Raw genomic sequence first — 26,545 nt, 5'->3', positions numbered from 1 at the left:
GAATCGGCGAATTCACCGCTCCCTGTTAAAGACCATTTTTGACAAGAAACTTTCTACCCTTAAGCATATCATATATCATATACAACAATGGCTTGCTTATGCCAAGCCTGCTCAGTTTTAGGTAAAGACCCTCTAACTATACGGTGTCAAAGGCCTTTTCCAAATCATCAGATGTAACCGAATGGGCTGTGTTTTAATAATTAAATTATTATTTTTATTGCATGCAAATAAAAGAAATTCAAAATCAAAGTAAACAAACAAACGAAAAAAAAAACACCACCAACTAGGACAAGACCGACGACGACGACTCAACTGCTACTGCAGTTGTTTATATAACGAAATATTACACAATGCTAACTCGCTCCCCCTCTACAGGGGTAAGCTGGGTGACAAACGATTCTCCTTCTGGTCAGAAAGAGTTATGGCTGACATACGAATCACAAATTGAGTGATTGTCAGCAAGTTACCATAATGTGAGAATGTTTAGAGGGAAGGTGTTGAAACTCACCTCTGTTGCGTGAAACAATTAGGATGCGATCGGTTTCATGACATTCATAAATCCGGTTTGCATCCAAAGACGTTTGCAACAAGTGCGTAAATCACACCCACCAATGTTCACACCCACATAAAAAGATTAATTGCGTTATAACATTAATGTAATAATGCGTAATCTAGTGGGTGTGAAACGAGACAAAGGCTGGAAAATCCTGGTTAGGTAGTGTTGGTGAGATAGGTAGGGCTAGGGTTCTTGAGTAAATGCCGTCGGCAAGTACCTTTTTTCAAAATTATCCACCCTTGAATAAGGAAGCCCAGAACAATTTGAAGAAGGTGCCGCCAACCGACCGCTCAAGGAACCTAGTTCGAGAATAATCTCAAATCTTTTTTTGTTAAGATATATCCGCCAGCGCTGATTTTGGTCACCTCGAGATAGGATGTTCATACCTATAATATAAACCTTAAAAGAAAGATAGTTCAAGATCAAATTTTATTTTTTATATGTATATATATATATATATACGTCTACAAATTTGTTACTAAGGCCGTTAAAAAAAATTCTCTTTTGACGGCCTCAAATCTGTGTTTTTAAAGGAAACAGAAACAGGAAATTAACGTGCGGGAAATCCCAAAAAAAAAACCTTAAATCGGCTCGCCAATCAACCACAAAACAAAGGAAAACCTAACAGTCATAATACATATATACAATTATAAAAGTGCCTTTTTTTTACTTTTTTAAATTCAAAAATTTAAACAACTTCAATCTTTTTATTGCTAAATTTAAATTTTTTTTGTTTAACATTCAAATTGAAATATTAATTTTGATAAAATAAGAAAGTGGTGTATATACATACCTACCTTATACATATATATATATATATTCATATACATACATAAATATATAAGTGTAGATTTACCATAGTGCAAATTATATTTCTTTTGGGTGAATTGGTAATATTTATATATTATAAAAAAAAAAATACAAAAAATAAGGCGTACTAAAGATCGCCACATCGAACAACGAATTATCGAGGGAGTGGCCACTACATCGATATTTTGGGGTGAGTGATATTTTTGTTAACTAGTCGTATTGAGACAATTTTAAATATAAATATAAATATTGCCCATTACTTCCGTAGAATATAATAGTGCAGTCTGCAAATATACCCTACATTTTTTTTACTTAAGCTTTCAAATTTTACTTAAATTTGTTCACTTTCAAATTTTAACTATTTTAAAAAGTTAATTTAAATGTGAGATACATTTTTTATAAGAATGAAATTGTTAATAAAATTTGTCATACATTAGATAAAAAATTATGAATCTCTAGATTTTTTAATTAGAAAGGGGAAGATGAGGTGATGAGGAAACCGAGGTAGAAGGGCGGAGGAAGAGGAACGGGGTTTTAAAGGGGTTGTTTAGCGAGGAAACAACCAGGTAGGGTGGGTAAAGATTATCTCGCGCATCACTACCAGCTAGATGCAAAGCCTGGCATATTTTTTTGATAACGAGGAGGTCAAAGAATCCACTCCTGAGCTAGCGAGGGATATTTTGTGTGCCAGCAATGACCTCAACAGAGATTAAACTCGTTACAAAAATGGCGCCCAACGTGTCGGTTTCACTATCGGAAGATGGTGAGACTAACAATGTTTCGTTTTGATTTATGAGTCGAAAATTAATTTTTTTTGTCAAAACATTTTAATTTTTTTTATTTTTTATATATTTTTTACTTAACAAAATTTGATTTCAACATCTTTGTGAGTCCTGGTTACTAAGTTCAGTTACCTGGTGCAGCGTTGCAACAAAGAGGTTGAAATTGATTTAAAAGTATTTATTTGTACAAAGGGATCATAAAAGCCTAGTCTTCGGGCGTCTGAAGAAAAGGTACCCAAATTGCAGGTGGATATGGTATACCCTTTTCTATACAACCAGAAATTAAAGAGACCCCTTGATGCTAGCGGTGTCTTGGATGGTCCTTTAAACATTTAAGATTTTCAATTCTTAGTTTTTTTTTTGAATTTCCAGAGTCCTCATTGATGATGCTCGTCATGTAGTGTCCTGGAAACTTAGAAGACAAAAAAACTTCATACAAAACAAAAAAAAAAAAAAACAATAGCAAACACTAGTTTATTTTATTTTATTTATATACATACACATATTTTTGCCGACTCAAATAACGTTCATTTTCAATCCTCGGTAATTGTATCTCGTTTCCGGATTCATACCTTGTTTTCCCTTTTTGACTTTTATGAAAATTTACAACTCAAACTAATTTTTCTTTGAGATACTAAGGATTTGAATACTCCGATTATATTTTTTTAAAAAAACACGATTTTATGAAATAAAGTTTCAATTAGATATTTATACGCTTTTTATTTTCTTTATACATTTTTTTATTGAATTATATTTTTTTTAACAGTTTGCTTTATAAACATTTTTTTTTATTTTATTAAAACATTTTTTTTTAACTTGATTTTGAATTGCAGTTTTAAATTTGTATATATTATTTGATTTGTTTTTTTTTTGGTTTTGTTTTTCAAAGTTTGGTTTTGGCCGATACTCAAATTGGTAAATCCCAATTTTTTTCAGTGGTGCAGAAAATAATTTGCAAGTTGCAAAAGTAAATTTCAAAAAAAATAGTTTCTAGACGAATAATTTGTTGTTTTCCTATAGAAATTTTTCTTTTGAAGCTTACGGATAGGTGATAGAAAGTAGTAGGTTGGTTCACTCAAACCAAGTATGAGCAGGAGTCGCCGAGTTTCTATTTCCGACGACATAGACATTATAAACGCTCACAACGAAGCAACATTTGAAGAAATTTTCCAAAGATTTCGTAACACGGTAGATAGGTTTAACTTGAACCATTCTTTTGGTTTTTCAGAAGAATTAGAATCAGATATTTCCAATTCAACATCCAATATGGCGGATCAAGAAGATCCCCAAGGTGTGGAAAATGACCCAAGCTATATAGTTGAGGGCGGTGATAGAGAGCCAGCAGATCGCGCTGATAATGATGTTGGTCGAAAAGAAGATTTGCTTGCTAGAATAGAGAGAAGCATGGTTCAGAACCAAGTTAGGATTTTCCAGCAAATGGACATTTTTATGGGAAATGTGCTGCAAAAATTGGAAGATTTGCGTTTACCTTCGCAACAAACAATCAACCCTCCTCAAGTCGAAAGACATAGCTCTTCCATGACCCAAGCTGTTCCACCAAGAAGCTCAAGTGCTTCCACTACGTTCAGTGCTTCCGGTCCATGTAGATTGGATCGTTGGAACATCAAATATGATGGTTCCGAAAATGTATCTGACTTTCTTTTGAAGATAGGAAGAATGCAGTCATGTTCATCTTATAGCGAAGAACAAATCGCAGCAAACTTCCATATTTTGCTTGACGGTAGGGCAAATAAGTGGTTTTGGCGTTTTGTGAAGAAAAATCCGAACGCGGTTTTATCTTTAATAAAGGAAGCAATGAAAAAGGAATTCGGCAAATTGGAGTCAGAAATTGATATTTATATGAGACTCATATATCGAAAGCAGGGACCGAAAGAATCTTTTGATGATTTTTATGTTTCGGTTTCAAGCTTAAACGATCGTCTAAAAGAACCATTTAGCGATAAAAAGTTGATTGAAATCATTAGGGGTAATACTAAGGAGAAGCTAGGAGAGATTTTGTTGTCGGCTGAGGTGAAGAACTTAGAGTAGCTTCGACAAAAAGCTCGCGAGGCTGAACGATTTTTGAATAAAAGAGCCGTCGGTCATCGAAACGTTAGTGAGATCGCGGTCGAAAACGATACTTCCGATACAGAATTGGAAAAACATGAAGTCGCAGCCATGTATTCTACCAGAAAGCCAGTTTCAACCGCAAATTATATATGTTGGAATTGTGATCAGAAGGGACAAGCCTATCACTTTTTCACTCACGAATTTTAAAAAGGGAAAAGTCCAACGTTGATGTTGATCACTTTCATCCGATAGAATTACACAATCTTAAGTCTCTTCACGAGCGAAAACTTAATTACGAAAAAGTTCGATCTCGAATTTTCGGAAACAACAATAGAACAAACGGTTTAAAAATTCAAAAAGCTCGTTGTCGTTTTCGAAATCTAAAAAAGTTTCGAAAACAAATAATCGAAACGATAATATCCTCGGATACGGATGGTCGTATGTATGCCAATGTTTTTTTGAATAATGAGTCAGTGTTTGCTTGATAGTGGAGCATCTATTTCAGTCTTAGGTGAAGGGTGTTGGGAGTTAGTCCGAAAACTAGGGGTTGAAATACTACCCTACAAAAATATGGTACGTACGGCTGATGGTAAATCTCATGATATAGTTGGATATTGCGAGATAGACACAAAATATAACGGCATTTTGAAAAAAATTACATTTTATATCATACCAAACTTGACACAAAAAGTATATCTTTGCATGAAATTTTGGCGTAGCTTCCAATTGTTACCACAGATAACTGAGTTAAAAGTAGATTTTGACAAAGAAGGAGATTTTAAAGATGACTTTGAATTATTGAAACTTTCATCTGTTTCGATGAATAACTTCTTGTCCTTAACGATAATTTACGGCTTTCGCACGAGTATTGTACGTGTTTATTCACTTAACGTATGCCCTGAATATATTCTTCGACACATTTTGTCTCGTGAGGGTGGTTTTTGCAGCATTTGGCAAGACAAACATTACCGAGTCGTTCAAGGCATCCAGTTTTCGTAAAAGTCGGTATGAGGATCCGTGAGATAACATGTTTTGCCCAAATAGAGCAAAGTATGGTTGGCAATTCAACGATTCATGTACATCGCGGAGAATATATGCTGCAAACCATAATTAGACAAAAACTGTTTAAACTCGCTGGAGATGAATAGTCGGAATGTATATTCAGGGGTCCCGAAAGTATGAAAAATATGGCTTTCGAGGAAAGTTATAACTTTCGAATCTTCCTCCACCACATCTACTGTCCTGAACCTTACTATTTTGTATATATATTTTCCCGATACAACAAGGTCAGGAAGAGCAGAAGGATTGGAAAGGATGCTATTTCTCAACTGAGAATATTGTTCCGAAACGAATTCAACAGAATTAATATCGATCTCTTTACCTATTGCCGAAGAATCAAGCTCTTCATAGTCGGTTTTTGAAACTCTGCAGAAATTTCTTCCATCTCTATTCGCGACAGGACATCCGGTACGACGTTAGGGGACCCCTTTCGATGTTCAATTTTGAAATCATAGCCTTGCAATTCCAGCGACGTCAAGGGGTATTTGCCAGTACGCGTCCTTTAAGTCGATCCCCGTGATAAAGTAAGTGTCTTTTATGCGACTCAACAAGCCTTCAACGCGAGGCAACGGATACGCATCGTTTACCGTGACTGCGTACATTTTTCGAACTATACCAGGCTTTCGCTCCTAAACAACCGGACAGCTCCATGGCGAATTACTGACTTCAATAACTCCAAGCTCTAACATGCGGTCCAATTCCTTGTACGCCTCTTCCTGACGCACTGGAGACAGTGGGTAGTGTCGAGATTTAATCGGAACAGCGTTACGGGTAACGACTGTATGACATCCTAGACTTGTTTTCCTTAAGCCTAACACCATGAAGGTGGAAAACAGGTTTTTCACTTTCTCTAACTGAAGTTTTTGCTCTGGAAGAAGATCTATCAGTTCCGCTTCAGCCTTAAAATGTACCTCCTCTTCTCCATTGTCAATATTTCCTCAGGCGTTAAGTGAAAAATTCGCCAAAAATTCATCCCAATGTGAAGCTTTTAAGTGAAATTGGGAATTAGGTAATAAGTAACTGGTTTAGTAACTCTGTTGTACGTCATTGGAACTTCACAATATCCCACGATATTATGCGATTTCCCATCCGCAGTCCGTGCTTCGTTTTTATATGGAGTTACTTCCGCACCAAATTCCTTTACCAATGCCAAACCATCTTTTCCAATAACGGGGATTGAAGTTCCGCTATCTAACAACCCGAAGACAGCTTCATCGTAAAGCTTTACGCTGGCATACATCCGACCATCTGAATTAGATGAAATTATGGTTTCGACAATTTGTTTACGAAATTTTTTTCGTTGTCGAAACCTTCGGCGACACTTTTGAATATGAACGCTTGATGAATTATAGCCATGCCCAAAATTACTTTGGCGTAATTCATCTTGCGATTATGTAATGTCTGAAGATTAAACGCTTTTATGGGATGGGATGCAACTTCAGAATCTTCGACATGACTTCGTTCCAAGATCTTGATTGGAACATTTTTATCAAGAGCTTTATTTAAATTGTTGTTGGATGGAAATGATTTTATTGTTGATAGGTGTTGGGGTTGGTGGGTTTAAAAATTTTTAAATGATTAATGATTAAAAATTGTGTTTATTTTCAAAATGTATCTTCATAAAAAAAATAAAGGGATGAAAATCTGATAAGAAAAATAAACAGGAAAAGAAATGATAAATAAACGGAGAAGAAGCCGTGTTCTACGAGCCAGATAATAAAACAAAATTCAAATAAACTACTTTAACTATTGTAAAAAAACAGGTTTTGAGAAAAAAATTAATCTTTGACTTTCAGAAATCCAAGGACGAATCACTAACCTAATCCTTGAAGGACTCTGAAACTCTCCGAAAATAAATGACTTGCTGGAAGGACCTCCGAATACGCCTTTACATAAACGGGTCTCTTGCGAGCATTAAGATTTGTTTAAAGTGTGTGCCACTTGTCTTGGTATTTGAATTCCTTATCAAGAATACTCAAAGACTTAAACACTTGATTCACATCACTTTTGAATAAAAAGAACATTTTGATTATGTCTCATTTGCGGCAACGCGGTACCAAATATCTTATATCCCGTAACCGGGACTCACAAAATCAAATTCGAATTTAAAATAAAAAAAATTAAAAAGTTATAAAAAACTAAATGAATTGGCTCAGAAAAACTCTTTAGCCACTCTTTCTTCAGAATTCAGATAGAGGGCTCCACGTTGCGGGCGCCATTTGTAACGACCTGTTTACCTTTTATTGGTCCTGGCTGGTAATCTATTGAACTCTCAGGTGAGTGCGGTTCTTGGACCCTTCAATGTCGCTACAAAAAAATAAATTTTGCCAGACTCTGCCTCAAGGTGTTGATGATGCGTGAGACATCACCTCTACGCTCCCTTCCTTAATTGACTCCCTCGCTAAAGCAACCCCTTTCCTCGGCTTCTTCTTCTTACCACTTCTTCCCCATTTCCCCCTCACTCTCTCATCCCTTCATGAAAAAAAACTTAAGCCATCATCTTCATGGTTTTAAGCTTCATGCACATTCCATTTTGTTCTTTTAATAAATCACAAAAGGTTTTATTAAAATATTATTAATTCACAAAGAGTATATACTAAACGGTGATTCTTTAAGAGCTTGAGAACTTTAAAAAAAAAAAACGCATAAGATTTGCAAAATCTCATCGATTCTTTATTTGAAACGTTAGATTGGTCCATGACATTTACTTTTTGAAGATAATTTCATTTAAATGTTGACCGCGGCTGCGTCTTAGGTGGTCCATTCGGAAGGTCCAATTTTGGGTAACTTTTTCGAGCATTTCGGCCGGAATAGCCCGAATTTCTTCGGAAATGTTGTCTTCCAAAGCTGGAATAGTTGCTGGCTTATTTGTGTAGACTTTAGACTTGACGTAGCCCCACAAAAAATAGTCTAAAGGCGTCAAATCGCATGATCTTGGTGGCCAACTTACCGGTCCATTCCTTGAGATGAATTGTTCTCCGAAGTTTTCCCTCAAAATGGCCATAGAATCGCGAGCTGTGTGGCATGTAGCGCCATCTTGTTGAAACCACATGTCAACCAAGTTCAGTTCTTCCATTTTTGGCAACAGAAAGTTTGTTAGCATTGAACGATAGCGATCGCCATTCACCGTAACGTTGCGTCCAACAGCATCTTTGAAAAAATACGGTCCAATGATTCCACCAGCGTACAAACCACACCAAACAGTGCATTTTTCGGGATGCATGGGCAGTTCTTAAACGGCTTCTGGTTGCTCTTCACTCCAAATGCGGCAATTTTGCTTATTTACGTAGCCATTCAACCAGAAATGAGCCTCATCGCTGAACAAAATTTGTCGATAAAAAAGCGGATTTTCTGCCAACTTTTCTAGGGCCCATTCATTGAAAATTCGACGTTGTGGCAGATCGTTCCGCTTCAGTTCTTGCACGAGCTGTATTTTATACGGTTTTACACCAAGATCTTTGCGTAAAATCTTCCATGTGGTCGAATAACACAAACCCAATTGCTGCGAACGGCGACGAATCGACATTTCACGGTCTTCAGCAACACTCTCAGAAACAGACGCAATATTCTCTTCTGTACGCACTGTACGCATTCGTGTGGTTGGTTTAATGTCCATTAAAGTAAACTGAGTGCGAAACTTGGTCACAATCGCATTAATTGTTTGCTCACTTGGTCGATTATGTAGACCATAAATCGGACGTAAAGCGCGAAACACATTTCGAACCGAACACTGATTTTGGTAATAAAATTCAATGATTTGCAAGCGTTGCTCGTTAGTAAGTCTATCATGATGAAATGTCAAAGCATACTGAGCATCTTTCTCTTTGACACCATGTCTGAAATCCCGCGTGATCTGTCAAATACTAATGCATGAAAATCATAACCTCAAAAAAATCACCCTTTACGTGTGTATGTAGTGAAATTCAATTTAAATTTTACAAAAAAAAAATAATTTATCACAAAAAAAAATTAATTTATTTAACAACCAAAATTAATTGTAAGTGGCAATCATACGACAATCAAGCAAAATCTAACTGATTTGATATGAATCGTCTTCGATTTATTAAAAAAATGGACCTTCAAGAACTCTTAACTTCTTCTTCTTTTAAAATCTATAAAACTATCGTTTAACCCCTTTTTTAGAAATGCTAAACCCTTTCATTAACTTTTGTGAGGATTTCCCTTGCTTCTTCACCATGGCAAGAAACTTCTAGTTCTGTGATTTTTGTAATAAGTGTTTTGATGTCTGTTACGAATTCTCGCACAGGTGGATACCCTGATATGTCTTACTAAGTTTGGTTTGCATAGTTTCTATTGTTTCTTTTGGTCCACATTTTTCTATTAATTTGTTTTTAAATGAAACAAAATTCTCTAGTTTTTAATTACCTAGTTCAGTAAGAGCTTTATCTTGAATTTTGCATTTTAATATAAATGTTATTAGTGTGGGATTTGAGGTCTCTTTAGGGGCGTCATGGTAGAATTCTACGCTGTTTATAAAATCCCTAATGTGTTTAGTTTTCTTGCCATCCTCATCACAGTTGAGGGTAGGCAATTTCTGAGCCATACTGAAATTGAATATTTCTGCCATGTTTTCAACTAATTCTATTATCTCTTCGGCTTCTTTATTTTCTTCTTCTCCAATAGTTTCTTCGCCTGGAAATTTAGTTTTTTTCTCTAATATTTGAGTAGTATGCAGTGCATTGAACCTTAGCAAGTAGTAGTGATCGCTAGTGTGATCCCTTCGTAGGATTTTTTTACCTGTATTGTTAACTAAGACCATTCATAAAAGGTGCAAGTGAAAAAACTCAGATATTAATCCTTTTCTGTAAATTATGAGCAATTTTGTGAAAAAAGGTAAAAAAAACAATATTGTTTTTTTGGCTTCTATTTGGATTTCCCATAGTTTTAATTTTGTATGACTTTTTACATTTAACATGGAATTTTTGTATGACTGGGGTAATATTAAAGGGTAAAAAAATGTAAAATTTGAATACCAGCATATTCAGCATTTTGTGTATAATGATAGGTTTGATCCCATTTAAATTTATTTGAGACTCTGATCTTCTCCAGTAAACAAAGTGAGCATCAAAAGAAAATTTAAGGAATTAACTATTGAAACTCGATCTATGATTATGACCCTTATTGAAGAAGGCTATTCGCAAAGAGAAATCACACACAAAACTGTAGATATCCAAAGGAGCAGTTCACAGGACCATACAGTGTTACTATAGTTACGGCGGTTTTAAGGATAAACCGAGGTCAGGACGACCTTGAGTTACGACGAAAACCGAAGATCTGCATATCATCACCATAAGCAAGCGTTCTAGAAAACAGCACCAGAAATACGCACCGAGATCAATAAAATCCGGGAAGAACCATTATCTGTATCAACAATACAACGAAGGCTACTGCATGCTGGACTTTTTGGACGCGTTGCAGTGCGGAAACCACTTCTACGACCCCAAAACAAGATCAAATTGTTGAACAGAAGATGCTACCAGACTGTTTGGTCCCGACTGTAAAGCAAGTAGGCGGTTCAGTAATGGTGTGGGGATGTTTTTCCTTCGGACGAATGGATAAAGAAGTCTATAAAACGATATTGGAAGACCACGTTTTGGTATCTGGACTCCGATTAATCGGTGAAGGGGATACCTGAAACAAAAAGAAGATGAGGAAATTCTAAAAGTAATGGTATGGCCACCGCAGTCTCCAGATATTAACCCCATTGAGCTCTTATGGGAAGACCTTGCCATAAATGTCCGGAATCACCACATAACATCGGAATCATATAAAATCTTGTAAGAAGAATTGTAAACAAAATTATTGAATTTAAAGGAGAGTTTTTTGATGAAAACTCAATTTAGAGCTTTTATTGGTTTTTTAAATAAATAATTTTTGTTTAGTATAAAACTAGTTTATATTTTTCTATCATTTACAACTAGACATGCTCTTCACTTTTTTCACGTATTAACTTTTTTCCTAAAACTTCAGTTTAGGGGTTAAAACTCGATATTTCTCAAATTTCAGAGGTGGTCTCAAACTTTTGACCGGTAGTGTACTTATAACAGCGCAAATTGATCGAGAAGAAGCCATGTTTGACGATGACTTTAACATAATTGAAAATCCGAAGGAAAAGGTGGAGGCAATGGAGCTTCTTTCCAGCAAGTGAACAAGGTGAATGTTAGCATTCGCCACAAGCACGACCTTGAAAACAGAGCCCTACTTCATCATTTTTACCTTCGAAATGAAACGACAAAACGAAGATGGGATATCCGGTTTCATGCGGTTCAATGACGATTCCTTAGCAAATTCCATAATCGCCGAACAAACGGGACCAAGTCCCTTGTCAGTGGCGAAGATTGACCTTCAGCTCATCTTCAAATCAATACAAAACAAAAAAGGTGTAGATGGTATATGTAACGTTGTACAAAGACATTTCATGATGGAGGCAATCGACTTTATAACACACTATTCAATAATGCATATTCAATGCATTGGAAGACCGCTGTGGTTCATCCTCTCCCGAAAAAGGAAAAGAACAACTCCAACCATTCAAATTTTTGGTCGATAAATCTTTTTCGTTGCATAAGCAAATTTTTCCGCTGCGGACAACAAAATAATTTCGGATAAACAGTTCGGGTTCAAGGCGGGTCATGACACAATTCATGTTGCGTCTAAACCTGTTTTGATATCCAATGGATTTAATCAAAACAACAATGCACATGTGCTGTTCTGATTGATTTGGAAAATGCTTTTGAGACCGTATGGTTAGAAGATCTTTATCTAAAATGGTGCAGACTTGGTTTGGGATGTAGGTGCATGAAAAGACAGGCGGATGCAATCTTTTTTAACTTCTCTACCATAGTAATGTAATGATTAAAATCCCGAGTTCGAAACTGTCTGCGAATGCAATAGTTTACTTACTTACTTTACTTAAGGTGGCGCTACAGTCCGGGGTGGACCTGGGCCTCAACCATCATGCGTCTCGAGCTAGCTCGGTCTCTAGCTAGCTATCTCCAGTTTCGCACCCCAAGTTGGTTGAGGTCTTTACCCACCTGAGTGCGCCACCTGAGTCGGGGCTTCCTCTACTCCGCCGTCCCTCGGGATTGGATTCGAAGACCTTCCAGGCTGGAACGTTGATGTCCATTAGCTCTACATGACTTAGACATCTAAGCCTTTGGACTTTAATTCTGCTAACTAGGTCAGTGTCGCTGTACAGCCCGTACAGTTCGTCGTTATATCTTCTCCTCCATTCTCCATCTATGTCGTACGGGATGAAAAATCACCCGAAGAATTTTTCTCTCGAAGTATTGTTACACTTTTTGTTGCACTATTGTCCACCGCGATATATATTTAATATTATTATTTAATAAAACAGATTATAACAAAACAAAACTGACGACGACGGCTGCGTAGCGACGAACGACGATGCAACTCGTACTCAACTGAGTACGAATGCGACACAAAGAAGAGAACAAAAAAATGTAACAATACAGCTCGTTGACGAAGCTGTAACCGCGGCTGCTCAGCTGGGCTGGGTTCTTTCGGAAGAATTTGTTTATATAAATTATAACAATGTTGATTGATTTTATACAATTTGTTTTAATTTTTGTTACAATTTGAAAATATGTTATTGCAAGTACCTACAGTGGGGTACGTTGCAATGAAAATGGGCGCCGAAAAAGAAAATTCCAAACCTCTTTGAAAAGAAAAAAAAAAAAAAAACGAACGTTTGATTGTCTTTAAAATTTATTACTTTGGGAAACCGTGGAATTGAAGATCCCTGCACTAAAACCCAAAATGTTTTCAAAATAAAAGTTTAAATTACAAATGATTGAAACTTAAAATATACAAAGTAAAACAAATAGCAAACAACAACAAAAAAATGGCTTTTAATACCGGATGCGTCCCGACGTTATGTATATATTCCAAAAAAAAAAAAAAAACAAAAAAAAGAACAAAGAAATATAACTACTTATCTTTTCCTTCCTATTTTCTTCCTCTCACAAGCCTCACACCTCGAATCTTAATTTTTCTTATTAACTTCTTCGATTTCCTGATCTTTTTCCTTCTCCTGGATTTTTCATTTTCCTTTACAAATTCCTCGAACTTTTCCTTATTTTCTTACTGCTCGCTTGTAAGGCTCTTTTTCGAGTGCCTTCCAAGCTAATTTCAAATTACTTTCTTCCTCCCTCGACCATTCCAGTCACACACACATTCATCCAACACAAGCATCCGTTTTCGTGATTGTCGGTCACGGTATCGCGGCCTTCTGGAAGCTTTACGCTCATCAGGAAAGACACCGTTGTTGACTCTCAGCGAAACTTTACTTTCACACACACAATCACGGTTTCGACAAGTTGTTGGATGAGTTTCCAAACCTTGCCGAAACATAATGGCGGGTTCAGACCCCTTCCCAACTATTCTTATTTCTCGAGAAAGTTCAAAGAAAAACAAAAATCTAGAAGAAGTCTAAACTAGGCATTTTCCTATTACTTTTAAAATCGCGCAAAGTTCGAGGTGTGAAATTCGTACCAAACATGAAATTAAGCTACTTTAAAAACGCGGCGTTAAAACCCCATTTTTTTACATCAACGATTAAATGTTATATTATTATTAAATCTACGTTAAAATAAAATTATAATATTGTTGTTGTTTAAGTAGGGTCCGCCTGACCGCATACTTCTTCGGCTCATCCGCCGGCATTTTCGACCTTGTCGAAAGAACTCGTTCTCGAATCCGATCACCTGCTTTTGCAAAATAACGGCTAGGTACACCTGTGGCTGATAGGACCATGGTTGCCCTCAACTTTGCCGATATTTTGCAGCCAAAGGCTGGTTTTTATTGCGGTAAAATTTACCGTAACAGTATCCTAAGACGCTCTCATCTTTCTTTGACAGGGTCCAGGCCTCAGCGACATAAATGAGAACCGGGATGATGAGTGTCTTATAGATTTTAGATGCTCGAGAGTGGACTTTACTTCTCAATTGCCTTCTAAGTCCAAAGAAGCGCGATTTGGAAGAGTTATTCTTCGTTTGATTTCAGCGCTGGTGTCGTTGTCTGTGTTAATAGCGGTGCATAGGTAGCAGTGGCGAAGGCACCATATAAGTCGATTCCTATCGACCACTGACATCACGCTTTGTAGTGTGAAAATTTGGCCGATAGTGGACTCTCCTGGTCTGAAGCCACACTGATAAGGACCCATCAGGTTGTTGACGAACGGCTTCAGACATTCACATAATACGGCAGAGAGGACCTTATATGCAATGTTAAGGAGACTAATGCCTCTGTAGCTGGCGCAATTTAGAGAGTCTCCTTTCTGATGTATCGGGCACACTATGCTGATATTCCACTCATCGTGCATGCTTTCTTCCGACCATATTTTGCAGATGAGTTGGTGCATGCTCCGTGTCAAGTCATCGCCTGCTGCTTTGAATAGTTCGGCAGCGATGCCGTCACCTCCAGCAGCTTTGTTTGACTTAAGTTTAGATATAGCTATCTTCACTTCGTCAAGGTCGGGTAGGCGGAATTGTTGATCTTCGTCGCCTAGGTTGAGTGGTTCTATCTCCCTTACAGCGGAATTCGGTTCGTCATCGCCGTTATATAATTTTGAGAAGTGGTCTTTCCACATTATCAACATAGACTGCGGTTCCACTACGATTTTCCCTGATCGTCCTTAAGGGCTTCGGTTCGTGGCTGGTACCCTTGGGAGGTTGTTTTTTCCTTTTGGTAAAATTTACGAACCTCATTCCTGTTGTGACATCCATCTATCTCCTTGAGCGAGCGCTTCTCGTGCTCTCTTTTTTTCCATCTAAGAAGCCGGTATTCCTCTCTCCTCTTCTGCTCGTAGAGCTCGCGACCAGCTCTAGTCGTTCTGTGCAGCGCCGTTTTGTATGCCTGTCGTATCGCTGCGTGATCTTGCCGGCATTTGCTGTGGTGGCCGTGTGAAATCTAGCACTTCAGAGGCGGGATCTCTGATGGCTGCAAGGCAAAGTTGCCACTGGTTTTCAATGCTTAATGCAGGCAGCATAGGACTCCTTAAGAGGTTATTAGAGACTCGATCGGAAAAGGACATGGCAATCTCTTGCAATTGTAGCCATCTAACGTCAAAACTTCTCACAGTACTTCCTTGATTTGTCGGCGATAGGGATATCCGTAGCCGTACCTAGGCTGCAACGAGGTAGTGGTCCGAGTCAATGTTGGTCCCTTGGAATGTTCGGATATCCTGTATACTGGAGAAGTGTCGCGCTTCGATCGCAATGTGGTCAATCTGGTTGACGGTTGATTGATCAGATTTCCATGTCTCCTTGTTGATATTGAGATGGGTGAACTGCGTACTAGCTTCCAGTACGTCTCGCCCAGCAGAATTTGTTGTCGGAAGTGGTGTCGTGCAGGCTGTATCTCCCGATTATGCCACCAAATATGTTTTCTCTTCCTAGCTTGGTATTAAAATCTCCTAAGACAATTTTAATGTCATAACCAGGGCACTGCTCATATGTCTTGTCCAAGAGCTCCAAGAATATGTCTTTGGTGTCTTTCTCCTCTGTTGGGGAATGCGCGCATATTAGGCGTATATTGGCGAATTTAGCCCATCCCATCGCACTTCTTGGATGGCGGTATTATCTGCCTTGCAGCAGTTTAGAGCTTCCGTTAGTTTTTAGGCTGCACGTGGTCTGTTAAGGACCTAACATTCCACGTACCGATCCGAAGTTCGTTTTCTTTATTGCGTTAGCGTGGGTTGTCAACAGTGAATCCGTAAGTTTTCGAGGCTTGTTTTTGCTTCGCAACTAAGGTATTTTGTACGTGGCCAGGAAGTCACCCCGACGGCACAACCCCCAACCTGGAGGGCCAGATCCTTAGTATAACTCGAAGGATGTGGAGCCGGATAAACCGCTCCTTACAGGCCTGGGCTCCGAATATGTCGAAGAAGCCCTATAAGGTGTTCGCTAAGTAGTTCAACCTTACTGGAACTGTAGACGCCACCGTTGATTCCAACTCGAGAATTCATCCGCTGCCGTCAGAATAAGGAGAGGTGCCTTAGTTGAAACACCTCTCCCCCTCTAGTTTCTATATAGTTCATATATATCGCAAGTCACAATAATAAATGTCATAGCAATGCTAATAATTTTACTCAAGCAATACAAAAAATCATTATATTAATTCTTCTATCATTAAAGATATCTCTAAATGAAAATAAATGTTAATTTAAAATGTATACTAGTCGTATATCAGTTAAATGAATGTTTATTTATTAACATGTCTTACATATTAAGAAAATATAATTTTATCTTTATTGTCCGAGGACGTTTGATCCAGGATGGTAGAGTTGTTGGTGTTAAATTTTTAGCCTAAGCAAGCTATTTTTAATATCACCTTGTTTTCTCAATTATCTTGCATTAACATTACATGCCTGTTTATTCTTTACACGTTGTGTTGGTAACTTTTGTAGATACATCTTAAAACACACCGCTACCTTAATTGTTTAGCATACAACTTAAATTACATTAACATAAATTAAATAATCAGGTTTCTAAAAAAATTTGCATGCATTTTTAATTCCAGAGAATATCACAATATAAGGAAGACATCCGTGAACTTAAAGAAAAACTTGCTAATTTGGATTCTATTGAAAGAGTAAAGGTTAGTTTTTTAATTGCTATTATTTAATAATAAATATTTTATAAGTTAATGTACTATAATGGAGCGAAATAACTGAGCTAACTTTCATGACGTAAGCCTTATCAAAAAAAAGAGAAAAAGCAACTCATGCTCATGGGTTTTTTAATACAATCATGTTCTATTTTAAGCCAAATAAATTAAGTACAACTAAATTTGTGTCATACAGTTGTTGAAAAATTTGCTAACATTTTTTTTACAACGAATTAATACGAGTCTCGATTTATTCGAGAAAATATGTGTCAAGACAAGGTGGTCATCTTCTGATGAGCCCAACCATTATATCCACCTATGCTGGTTTATTTTTATTTTCATTTTCATGATTTTAAATAAAAATTTCATTTTCATGATTTTAAATCATATTTATTAATAATACTACAGGATCGGGCAAAAAGATCTCCCATGTTTTAAAAGTAAACGCTGTGAAGTGTGTGCTTTGGCTCCATCTTGTTGGAACCAGACTTCTTGGTGGTGTCTAGTAAGCTGATTAAAGTTTTGTTGGAGGAATACGGAGATATTTCTCTACGACAAATACACGATGCTCACCGTGCAACGCCATTATGATTACTAAAAACGTAGACGTATACCTCTATCTATCTATATCCGGAATAACATTTTATCTATAAATAGCTTTAAATATAAGGGTCAAAAAATACGGGATGTTTTTTTTTGCCGGACCTGTATGATAAAAAAACACAACTGCAAAGAAACTACTATACGAAAACAAGAATATGTTAGGCGGGAGGCCTATTTTTTCAGAAAAGTAAGGTGACGTACAAAATCAAAGATTGAACCTCTGTGGCAATACCTACGTTATTGTGATATAACTTTTCTCAAAGCCAAAATTATTTTTGAAAAATTTTGCTTTGTCCATAGTATCAGAAAACGAACATTTAAATCTCTATTTAAAAACAAAATGATTTAAACAACACATTTTTTGTATTGAGTACTATTATTCCCAGTAATCAATTTCTTTCTAAATTATTCAAATAACAAAAACCCAAGTCTAAAAAAGTTTTATAGTTATTAGATTAAAAACAATTACATTTACTTTTATATTTATTAGTCAAGTAGTATTTTCTCTAGATAAAAGGAGCCAAAGAGTACGGTAGATCCATTTTTTAAATTTTTGTTTAGGTTTTTATGACGTTGGCCTTATAATAAATGGTTGTATGTCTAAAAATCAACCAATCCCCCAATAATCATTAGTTTTTTTGTAAGATATTGCCGATCCTAACTCTAATTGACTAATTGTATTCTCATAAACACACACTTCAATGCCTACGCCATCTATATATTTTTTCACGGGTACTGCCCCCTGCGAGGATTCGACAAATCCTCCAATAGTAATTCTTATCATGAAAAGTGCTTTCTCACATTAGCCGTTCGGATTTGGATTCCCCAACCTCCCTGACAACATAACCCGCACACAGGAATGGTTGAGAGTTGTTAGTCATTAGGCCCTACCTCTCAACGGACTGTTGCGCCACCTAATTTTATTATTTATAAACACATTCTACGATTATACATTAATGCAAATTATTTATTTTTGTTGTTTTAGTATATAGTTTCTGATTCTTAAACTAAAAATAATTTTGTTTTAACTATACAATTTGAAAGAAGTGTACTTGATTAGCAATTACCGGAAGGTATATAGGGATTTTTTAATTACAAATTACTTTCTTCTGATGGCTGATCTCGTGCAATGCACACGTCTTATAAGTATAATCCTTAACCTTATTTTATAAACGTACATATTAATCAAAGTGAACTTTAGAATTAGTATAATCAACGATCTTTTATTTTCGAAGTCGTCTTAAACTATTAATCACAATTGGTGACCCCGACTTGATATTCTATATTTTATAATAATAATAATTGGAGCTATCGAATCTCAAGTGATAACACAAGTTTCCTAAGCTTTTTTGAACCCTCCGAGCGAAAATAATTATACAAATCTTAAAACGCAAATAATTAAAAGATTTGAGGACTCCGAGCAGCGAAAATAAAATAACTTCTCTCTGAAGTTGATCTTGGGGATAAGAGGCCATCTAAACTTCAAACGAACTACGAGACCTTGGTGAGAATGAAATAAATACAGAATTTCTAAAATCTTTATGGTTGCAGAGTAATCTATGTTCTCTGCCTCATCGCCTCAGGTTCGTTGTTGGTTTCATAAAAAAATTGACATGAAAGCCAGAAAACGCCGCATTGGTCAACAAATTTAAAGATTAGTGGCTTACGAGTTAAAATACAAAACAAAAATTCTCAAAATGTCATACGACCGATCATAGGAGGTGATCTCATTCTTAACTTTGGACTGCTCATCGATCCCAAAGGCAACAGATTAATTGACAGCACAACTCAACTTCAAGCTAAAGCAATCATCCGTCAGCCAACTATAAAATCACTTGACAATACTATACTATACTATAGGTAACTATAAAATCACTTGACAATGCTCAACCGTTTGTCCCATAACATGACATAAATAGGTATCCGATTAACACCACGAGAACAATGCATAACATCGAAAATACAGTGTTTGCTCGTCTACCTCGATGAAAAAAAAAATATAAAGCTGCTCAATCCGAATCCAAGTATTTGACGGAAAGGGTATTTGTTGACCCCTAAAAGTAATTGGTCCAGCTCTTTGCATATGATTAAAAATGCGCATATGTGGCGATTATCGAGCCAATACTGAACCCGATCGATACCCGATTCCGTTCATCCAGGGTTTTTCCAACATTTTGCACGTTAGACAAATATTTTCCAAGGTACTTCTTCAAAAAGCATTTCATTAAATACCCGTTCAGCCTTGTAATAACAACACCATTCGGATTAAAATAGTTTCTTTTTATTACGAATGGACTATGTATAAATGCAGCTCAATCTTTCGAGCGCAACATTCATCAAGTTCTCCGTGGATTTGAGGATTTCACGTTTCCATACATCGGTAATATTTCCATTGCTTCGTCCACAAAACTAGAACGCAAAAATAATTTAAGACAAGTCTTGTAACTTTTATAAAACTTTGGTATTGCAATCAATCCATAGAAGTGCGTTTTTGGCCAATCGGAATTATAATTTTTGGGCCATAAGATCGCGATGGAATAAGCATCTTGTCAGTAAGGTAAAAGTTATTTAAGATATCGATAAACCTAAATTGGTAAAGGAACTAAAAAGATTCCTAGCCATGTTAAACTTTTACCGGCGTTTTTTACCACGAGCAGCCAACAAACAACAGATGATTCTTCAAGCACTTAAAAAATGACACACGGGTACAGCTGATGCCGAACTTGCTTTTGAGCAATGCAAATTTGATTTGCAAAAGCAACACTACTCTCACATTCAGTCATCATGCGGAAACGCATCAGCACGGACGCTTCCGACTTAGCTATCGGTGCTGCTCTGAATCAGGTCGTAGATGAAGTCACATATCCTCTAGGATTTTTCTCTACAAAGTTGACAAATTCTTAATAAAAAGAAGGTACTCGTACATACGACAGAGAGCTTTTGGCTATATACGAAGCTGTGAAACATTTTCGGCAGTAAATTGATGGTCGTGACTTTTACATTCAGACAGACCATAAGCCACTGATGTTTGCTTTTCAACAAATGGCCTGTTATTTCTCCGCGAACTCCTATTATCGAAGATCTTTACAGTCTTTCACATCCAGGTAGAAAAGCTTCAACTAAACTCACCCAGGAACGTTTCATAACGAAACTAAAATAAGACATAGCAGAGTCATAATAAAACACGTTTAATTTCGTACTCACCACCGCTTTCCAGGTTTGACCATGTTAAAATCGATCTAATAGGACCGTTGCCAATCTCGCAAGGATGTCGATATCTTTTTACATGCGTCGTCAGATATTCCAGATGGCTGGAAACATTCCTTATTTTGGATATAACAGTTGAAACTGTGTCTAAAACTTTCTTTTCTGTTTGTATATCACGGTTTGGAGTACCTTTACGAGTTACTACAGATTTCGGTATTAGACACCATCCACAGTGTAATGGAATCATAAAACGTTGGCACATATCTCTAAAAGCTGCGATTCGTTGTCACTATTCTACTAGGCTTAAGATCCATGGTTAAAGAAGACATCCAATCAACACCTGCAGAGTTGTTATACTGTGCTACAATTCGCTTACCTGGTGATTTTTTCGGTAATCAGCGCACATTCAAAGGTAATACTGAATTCGTTAGAGATCTTAGAAAGTCTAATTCAAAGGTTCGCCCAACATCAACATCATGTCATGATACAGCCAACGTCTTTATGCAGCCTAATTTAATTAACGCATATTCATGGTTAATGAGGGCAAAACAAAGTACAAACTGTCGTCTAGAAAGGACACACAACACCGACGTCTTGGTCAAAACGTCACAATCGACAGACGTAACTTTGAGGTAGTCAAGGACTTCAAGGACCGCTGTTTCTTTAGACTAAGAAAGCAATTGAGTGGTAACGTCCTCTCTCGAAGGACCAAACATTTATCATCCCCGTCCTGCTATACGGTGCAGAAGCATGGACCATGACAAAAGCGGATGAAAGCACCTTGGGTCGCTTCGAGAGAAAAGTTCTTCCTGTGATCTACGGTCCCGTATGCATCGAAGGGGAGTGGAGGAGAGCTGTACGGGCTGTACAGCTACGTAGACTTAGCCAGAAGTGTAAAAGTCCAACGACTAAGATGGCTGGGTCACGTAGAGCGCATGGAAACCAATGCTCCGGCCCGGAAAGTCTTCGAATACGCACCCACAGCAGAGCGCAGTAGAGAAAGACCGCGGATCAGGTGGTGCGCACAAGTAGAAGGTGTCCTCACCCAACTTGGAGCGCGAAACTGGAGACATCTAGCTAGGGACTGAGCTAGATGGAGAAGTTTGTTGGGTGAGGCCCTAGTTCACACAGGACTGTAGCGCCAAAAATACCAATAAACAAAAAAGCGCTAAATTTTCGTGGATCATAAGTTTAAGTATATCATTCTTTTGTTGGAGTTTCGGTTAATTCAAATTAAGCTATGATGTTATTTTTATCATACTTTATTTCTCTTCATGTATCAAAAATCTACGACCAAGCAGCAAGATGTAGTGTCGGCGCCTTCCGTACTACTCCTATCATAACATCCTGGCAGAGGCTGGCCTCCCTATTTTTGAGATATATCGCAAGATTTTTCAAAGGATTTCATCTGAACTTAAGTCCAAAAACTAGAAATTCAAACTCAGAGACTACAATCTTTGCAATCACAATGAAGACAGTAGCACGATACTTTTTGGATTACTTCCACAAACCGCATCCATTTTGACTTCTGAAGCCTTTGCCATTTTTACTGCCATCCAAGAGGCTTTAAAAGAAGGAAATAAGCAGATTATGTACAGATAGTCTCTCTACGATCGAAGTTGTCAAAAATACCAACAACAACATCCGCTCTTTATTCATAAATTTAATTTTTGTGGGTAAATGGAGTCCCCCGGCATGATTATTACTATTCTTTTTTATCATTAAGATATTTTAATTTTAATTAGTAAGAAAGAGGAAAGTTAATAAATGTTTGTACTTCAGGCCTTCAAGTGAGCCACTAATTAATGATTTTCGTGAAGGATATAGCAATTCGAAGACTGGCAGCTGGTTGCAATAAAAAAAATCTGAAAACAGTTGTGTAATTATACGTGAATCGTGATGTTTACAATTGCTTAGGATGTAAAGAGAAGAGTTTCGTTATTAGCAAAATTCTAAAAAAATATATCCATTTTCGAATTGCACTGAACCTCTTGCTTGTAATTTGGATACATAAGACTTAGCGTTTAGTTCAAAACATTTCAAGCCTCACAATATCAATTCAAATCGGAATCTAATCAATTTGTTGGATAATTTATTTTTAGTTAAGTTTGTATTTATGAAGTTTGTTGCGGTTCTTGAATCCCAACCAAATTTAAATAAAATGAAAATAAAAATAACATACAATTTTTGAACGAAACAATTTAATAGTAAAGAGACAAAACTAATTAAATAACTAAATTATAACCTTATTTTGTAAGTTTTCAGAATATTGATACTCGCTTTAGAGTTTTGAACAGATAAGATGATTGGGGGATGATGAAAATCTACGTTCAAAAGAGAACCAGTATGCACTTATGTTAAAGTCCGTTCGTGTTCCCTAGGGGGAAATAGGGTTTCAATTATTTTGACGCTGTATTGTGCAATTCCCTGCAAAGTGTTTGAGCTCCTTCCAACTATTCCCCAATATCGTTCCGATGTCATCTGCGACTTCGTATAATAGTGTCAATTCTTGTTGATATAAACGGTTGAGCCAAAAAGCCCTTAAGGTGGTTCTAAGACACATATTAATGATGGCTTGCAGTGTTTTAGTAATTGTTATTGTTATTTTTCAGGTGCTGCATACGTATAACATAACTGATTCTACTTTTAAGTAGAATGTTAAAAGTTAGAGCAGAGAGCTCTAACATACAAATTTTAATGTTTTTTCCTTGGAGCTTAAATTTTAGCTACATTTGCATACACGCTCTGACTACATTCACTTGAAAGCTACAATACTCACCTAACTAGTCCAAAAAGAAAAGAAATCCGTGTAGATCCAACCCTGTGACTTACATATGTTTAATTTTGTTCACCTGAATCAGGTCTTAAAAACACGGTTTTGACGACGATAGATCCCGAAAAATTACAATTTCTTCGAAAATACTTCTCACATATAACTAGATAAGAGCTTTTTTTTTTTTAGAAAATATATGTTCCTTTCTTTAAAAAATAAAATAAAATTTATCCATAAGCTAACCTGTGAGATTTTAAATTTTTAGCGCAAAACTTTTTTTGCCTGACTTATTTTCCAACTGTTTCCTAACTTCAAACAAAAATTATGAATTATTAAACTTTATGTATGAAAAGAAATCAGGTATAATCTTTAAATTTTGTTTGATATTACGCAAAAAATAGGGACAGGTAAAATAAAAAAAAGTTCTTTTTGTGGTTTTACCTGTATATGGTTTTTACCTAACACTTGTTGTTAGGTTCATGAATTGATACCTCTTATATGAATGAAAAAAAAACAATTCCTTTTTTAAGACCATTTTCCGGAAAACCCTTTTAGGATAGGTAAGACCTAATAAGAATAGTTTGGTTGTCACTTATATATATATATATATATATATATATATATATATATATATATATATATATATATATATAGATAACAAAAAATGGAATAATAAGTCATTATTAAGCTATTGTTTATTGTGCAAGGTGTTAGGAATAAATACAAAGAAATTAACATTTCACAGTTTGTTTTAGTTACACTGTTTTGTGTGAAGTTCTTAAAAAAAAAACCGTGTGGAAAATGAAATACAGGGATTTGAGATGACCTCAATAAATATTGGCACACTTGCCATACAAGTTAGACACCATGATAGATGGAAAAGTTGCTCAAACTGTCACAAATACTAGTTCTGCGAGCAACTGCATCATTTGTGGAGCTAAGCCTTCGAAGATGAATAATTTATCTAAGATCAATACCAAGATGTTGAATAAAGATGCTCTTAAACTCAGGATATCATCACTATATGCAAGGATTAGATATATATTTTAGGCTTTCTGAAACTCGACAAGACAACAAAGTGTGTTTACTTAAGAAGGCGCTTTACGGTCTCCATCAGGCGGGATGATGCTGGTACGAGAGACTCAACAAAGAACTGCTGCGTTTTGGGCTACATCCTACAAAGTCTGACACTTGCATATACGTTCGTGGTTCAGGTGTAGACATGCGTATCGTCCTTGTCTACGTGGATGATATTCTCGTCATCTCTCGGAATGCCAGTGATGTTAAACAACTTAACGAGAGTTTGTTGAAACCATTTGCCCGTAAGGACCGTGGTGAAGTTCAATGTTGCCTAGATCTAGAGTTCCTCAAAAGAGCTGATGGATACTCCATACATCTACAAGGTTACATAATACATGGTGGATGCAGATTGGGGCAATTGCCCGAATGATAGACGTTCGTACACTGGGTATGCTTTCATCCTCGCCGGTGGAGCTATTACTTGGGAGTGACGTAAATAGAGGATCGTTGCACTCTCTTCCACCGAAGCAGAATACATGAGTCTCAGAAAGTCTGTTAAAGAAGGAAGCAGCAGTTTTTTATAACGTAGCTTGGTCTTGATCATTTAGTTTCAACCTTAGTTTCATACTAAATTTAACCCGATCGAAATTAAATTTTAAAGGAAGTGTTTCATTTCAATGTACATATGCACCAGTATACCCATCTTATCTTATTATTTATACAATAATGTACATTATCTTTTTTACGCTCTTTTATTTTATTTATTTTTGGCAAAGTTTTGCAACTATAATTTGATGTGGTTTCTTAGACTTTAAGTTAAAACACAAACATTTTTAAAACTCTAATTAATGTTGCTTCTACAACGTTTTAATTTAGAATAAAAGAAAAGTAGGATACAAAAACATATACCTCTTAAGAAGGGATTTCCCCGTTTAAAATTCAAATTGTTATGTTACTTTGTTTTCTGAATTGAACCATAAAAAAGTATTTTATTTTAATCAGTTTAAAACTTAAAACTGTATGTATCTGCCTATCTTTACCACTCCCATGCGACTACAAAAGCTGCTAAAAGTCAAAACTACTTCCATGCAACTGGCAACCTAAAGCAAAACGATATCACAAACAAATAGGCAAAAAGCAAAAACAAAATAGAAAAATAATTCTTAAAGCCATGTACCACAAAATGTATATAAAATTCGAGAAGAAATTGTATGTATATTATTAGTGTATGTATACACAGTGCACTGGAATAGGTAACAAAAACTGGCAAATGGTATCAAAATGGCTGTAAGAATCCTTTTTTCCTCCACTTTGATTACATACATACGAGGGGCGTTCAATATATTCTCGGTATCGATATGAAAGAAAATGCGAATTCAATTTGAATTGTTTTTATTCTTCAATATAATCTCCCCTAACATCAATGCATTTGTTACATCTTGAAATAAGCTTTTTTAAACCCTCAAAAAAATAAGTTTCCTCTTTCCCTGCAAAATACCCATTTATTGCCGACTTGAGTTTTTCATCATCCGAAAATCTTTTTCCACGAAGACATTTTTTCAAATCCGGACACAGGAAGTAATCACTAGGGGCAAGGTCTGGACTAAAGGGTGGTTGTTGAATTTCTTCAAAACCACAATCTCGCACAGCAGCCTTGGAAACTCGCGCCTTGTGAACAGAATCGTTGTCATGAAGAAGCAACACACCCGCTGCGAGTTTACCCCGTCTTTTCTTTTTAGTTTCCTCCCGCAAATTATGCAAAGTGGAAGCGTAGGATTTGGCGTTGATGGTTTCACCTTTTTTTTTGTACTCAATGAGTAAGATTCCCTTTGAGTCCCAAAAAACTGTGGCCATGAGCTTCCCGGCAGACGGAGTGACTTTGAACTTCTTCGGGGGGTCTGTTCCTTTTTTATGCCACTGCATGGACTCTTGTTTGCTTTCAGGGTCATAGTGGTGAACCCATGTCGTCCCCAGTAACAATCCAATGCATAACACCGTCCGCGTTCTCACTACACA

At 36.5% G+C, this 26,545-nt stretch overlaps 1 protein-coding gene across 7 annotated transcripts in view; it reads left to right on the top strand.

Moving 5' to 3' along the window:
• LOC129945594 (structural maintenance of chromosomes protein 6) overlaps window positions 1-26,545 on the top strand; it is an 81,011-nt gene that overhangs the window by 17,482 nt on the left and 36,984 nt on the right. For 6 of the 7 annotated variants that reach the window (XR_008781506.1, XM_056055444.1, XM_056055426.1 and 3 more), the window contains one exon: window positions 16,840-16,917. The exons of the other annotated variant lie outside the window; for it this stretch is intronic. Coding sequence is in view for 5 of the 6 variants with exons in the window: in XM_056055444.1 (XP_055911419.1) it covers window positions 16,840-16,917 (78 nt within the window). In the remaining variant the exon portion in view is untranslated. The remainder of the gene's footprint in view (window positions 1-16,839; window positions 16,918-26,545) is intronic. 7 annotated transcript variants of the gene reach the window in all.

The sequence above is a fragment of the Eupeodes corollae genome, chromosome 1 (genome assembly GCF_945859685.1).
Source record: "Eupeodes corollae chromosome 1, idEupCoro1.1, whole genome shotgun sequence".
Taxonomy (NCBI): Eukaryota; Metazoa; Arthropoda; class Insecta; order Diptera; family Syrphidae; genus Eupeodes; species Eupeodes corollae.
This window is presented reverse-complemented; position numbering and strand designations above follow the sequence as displayed.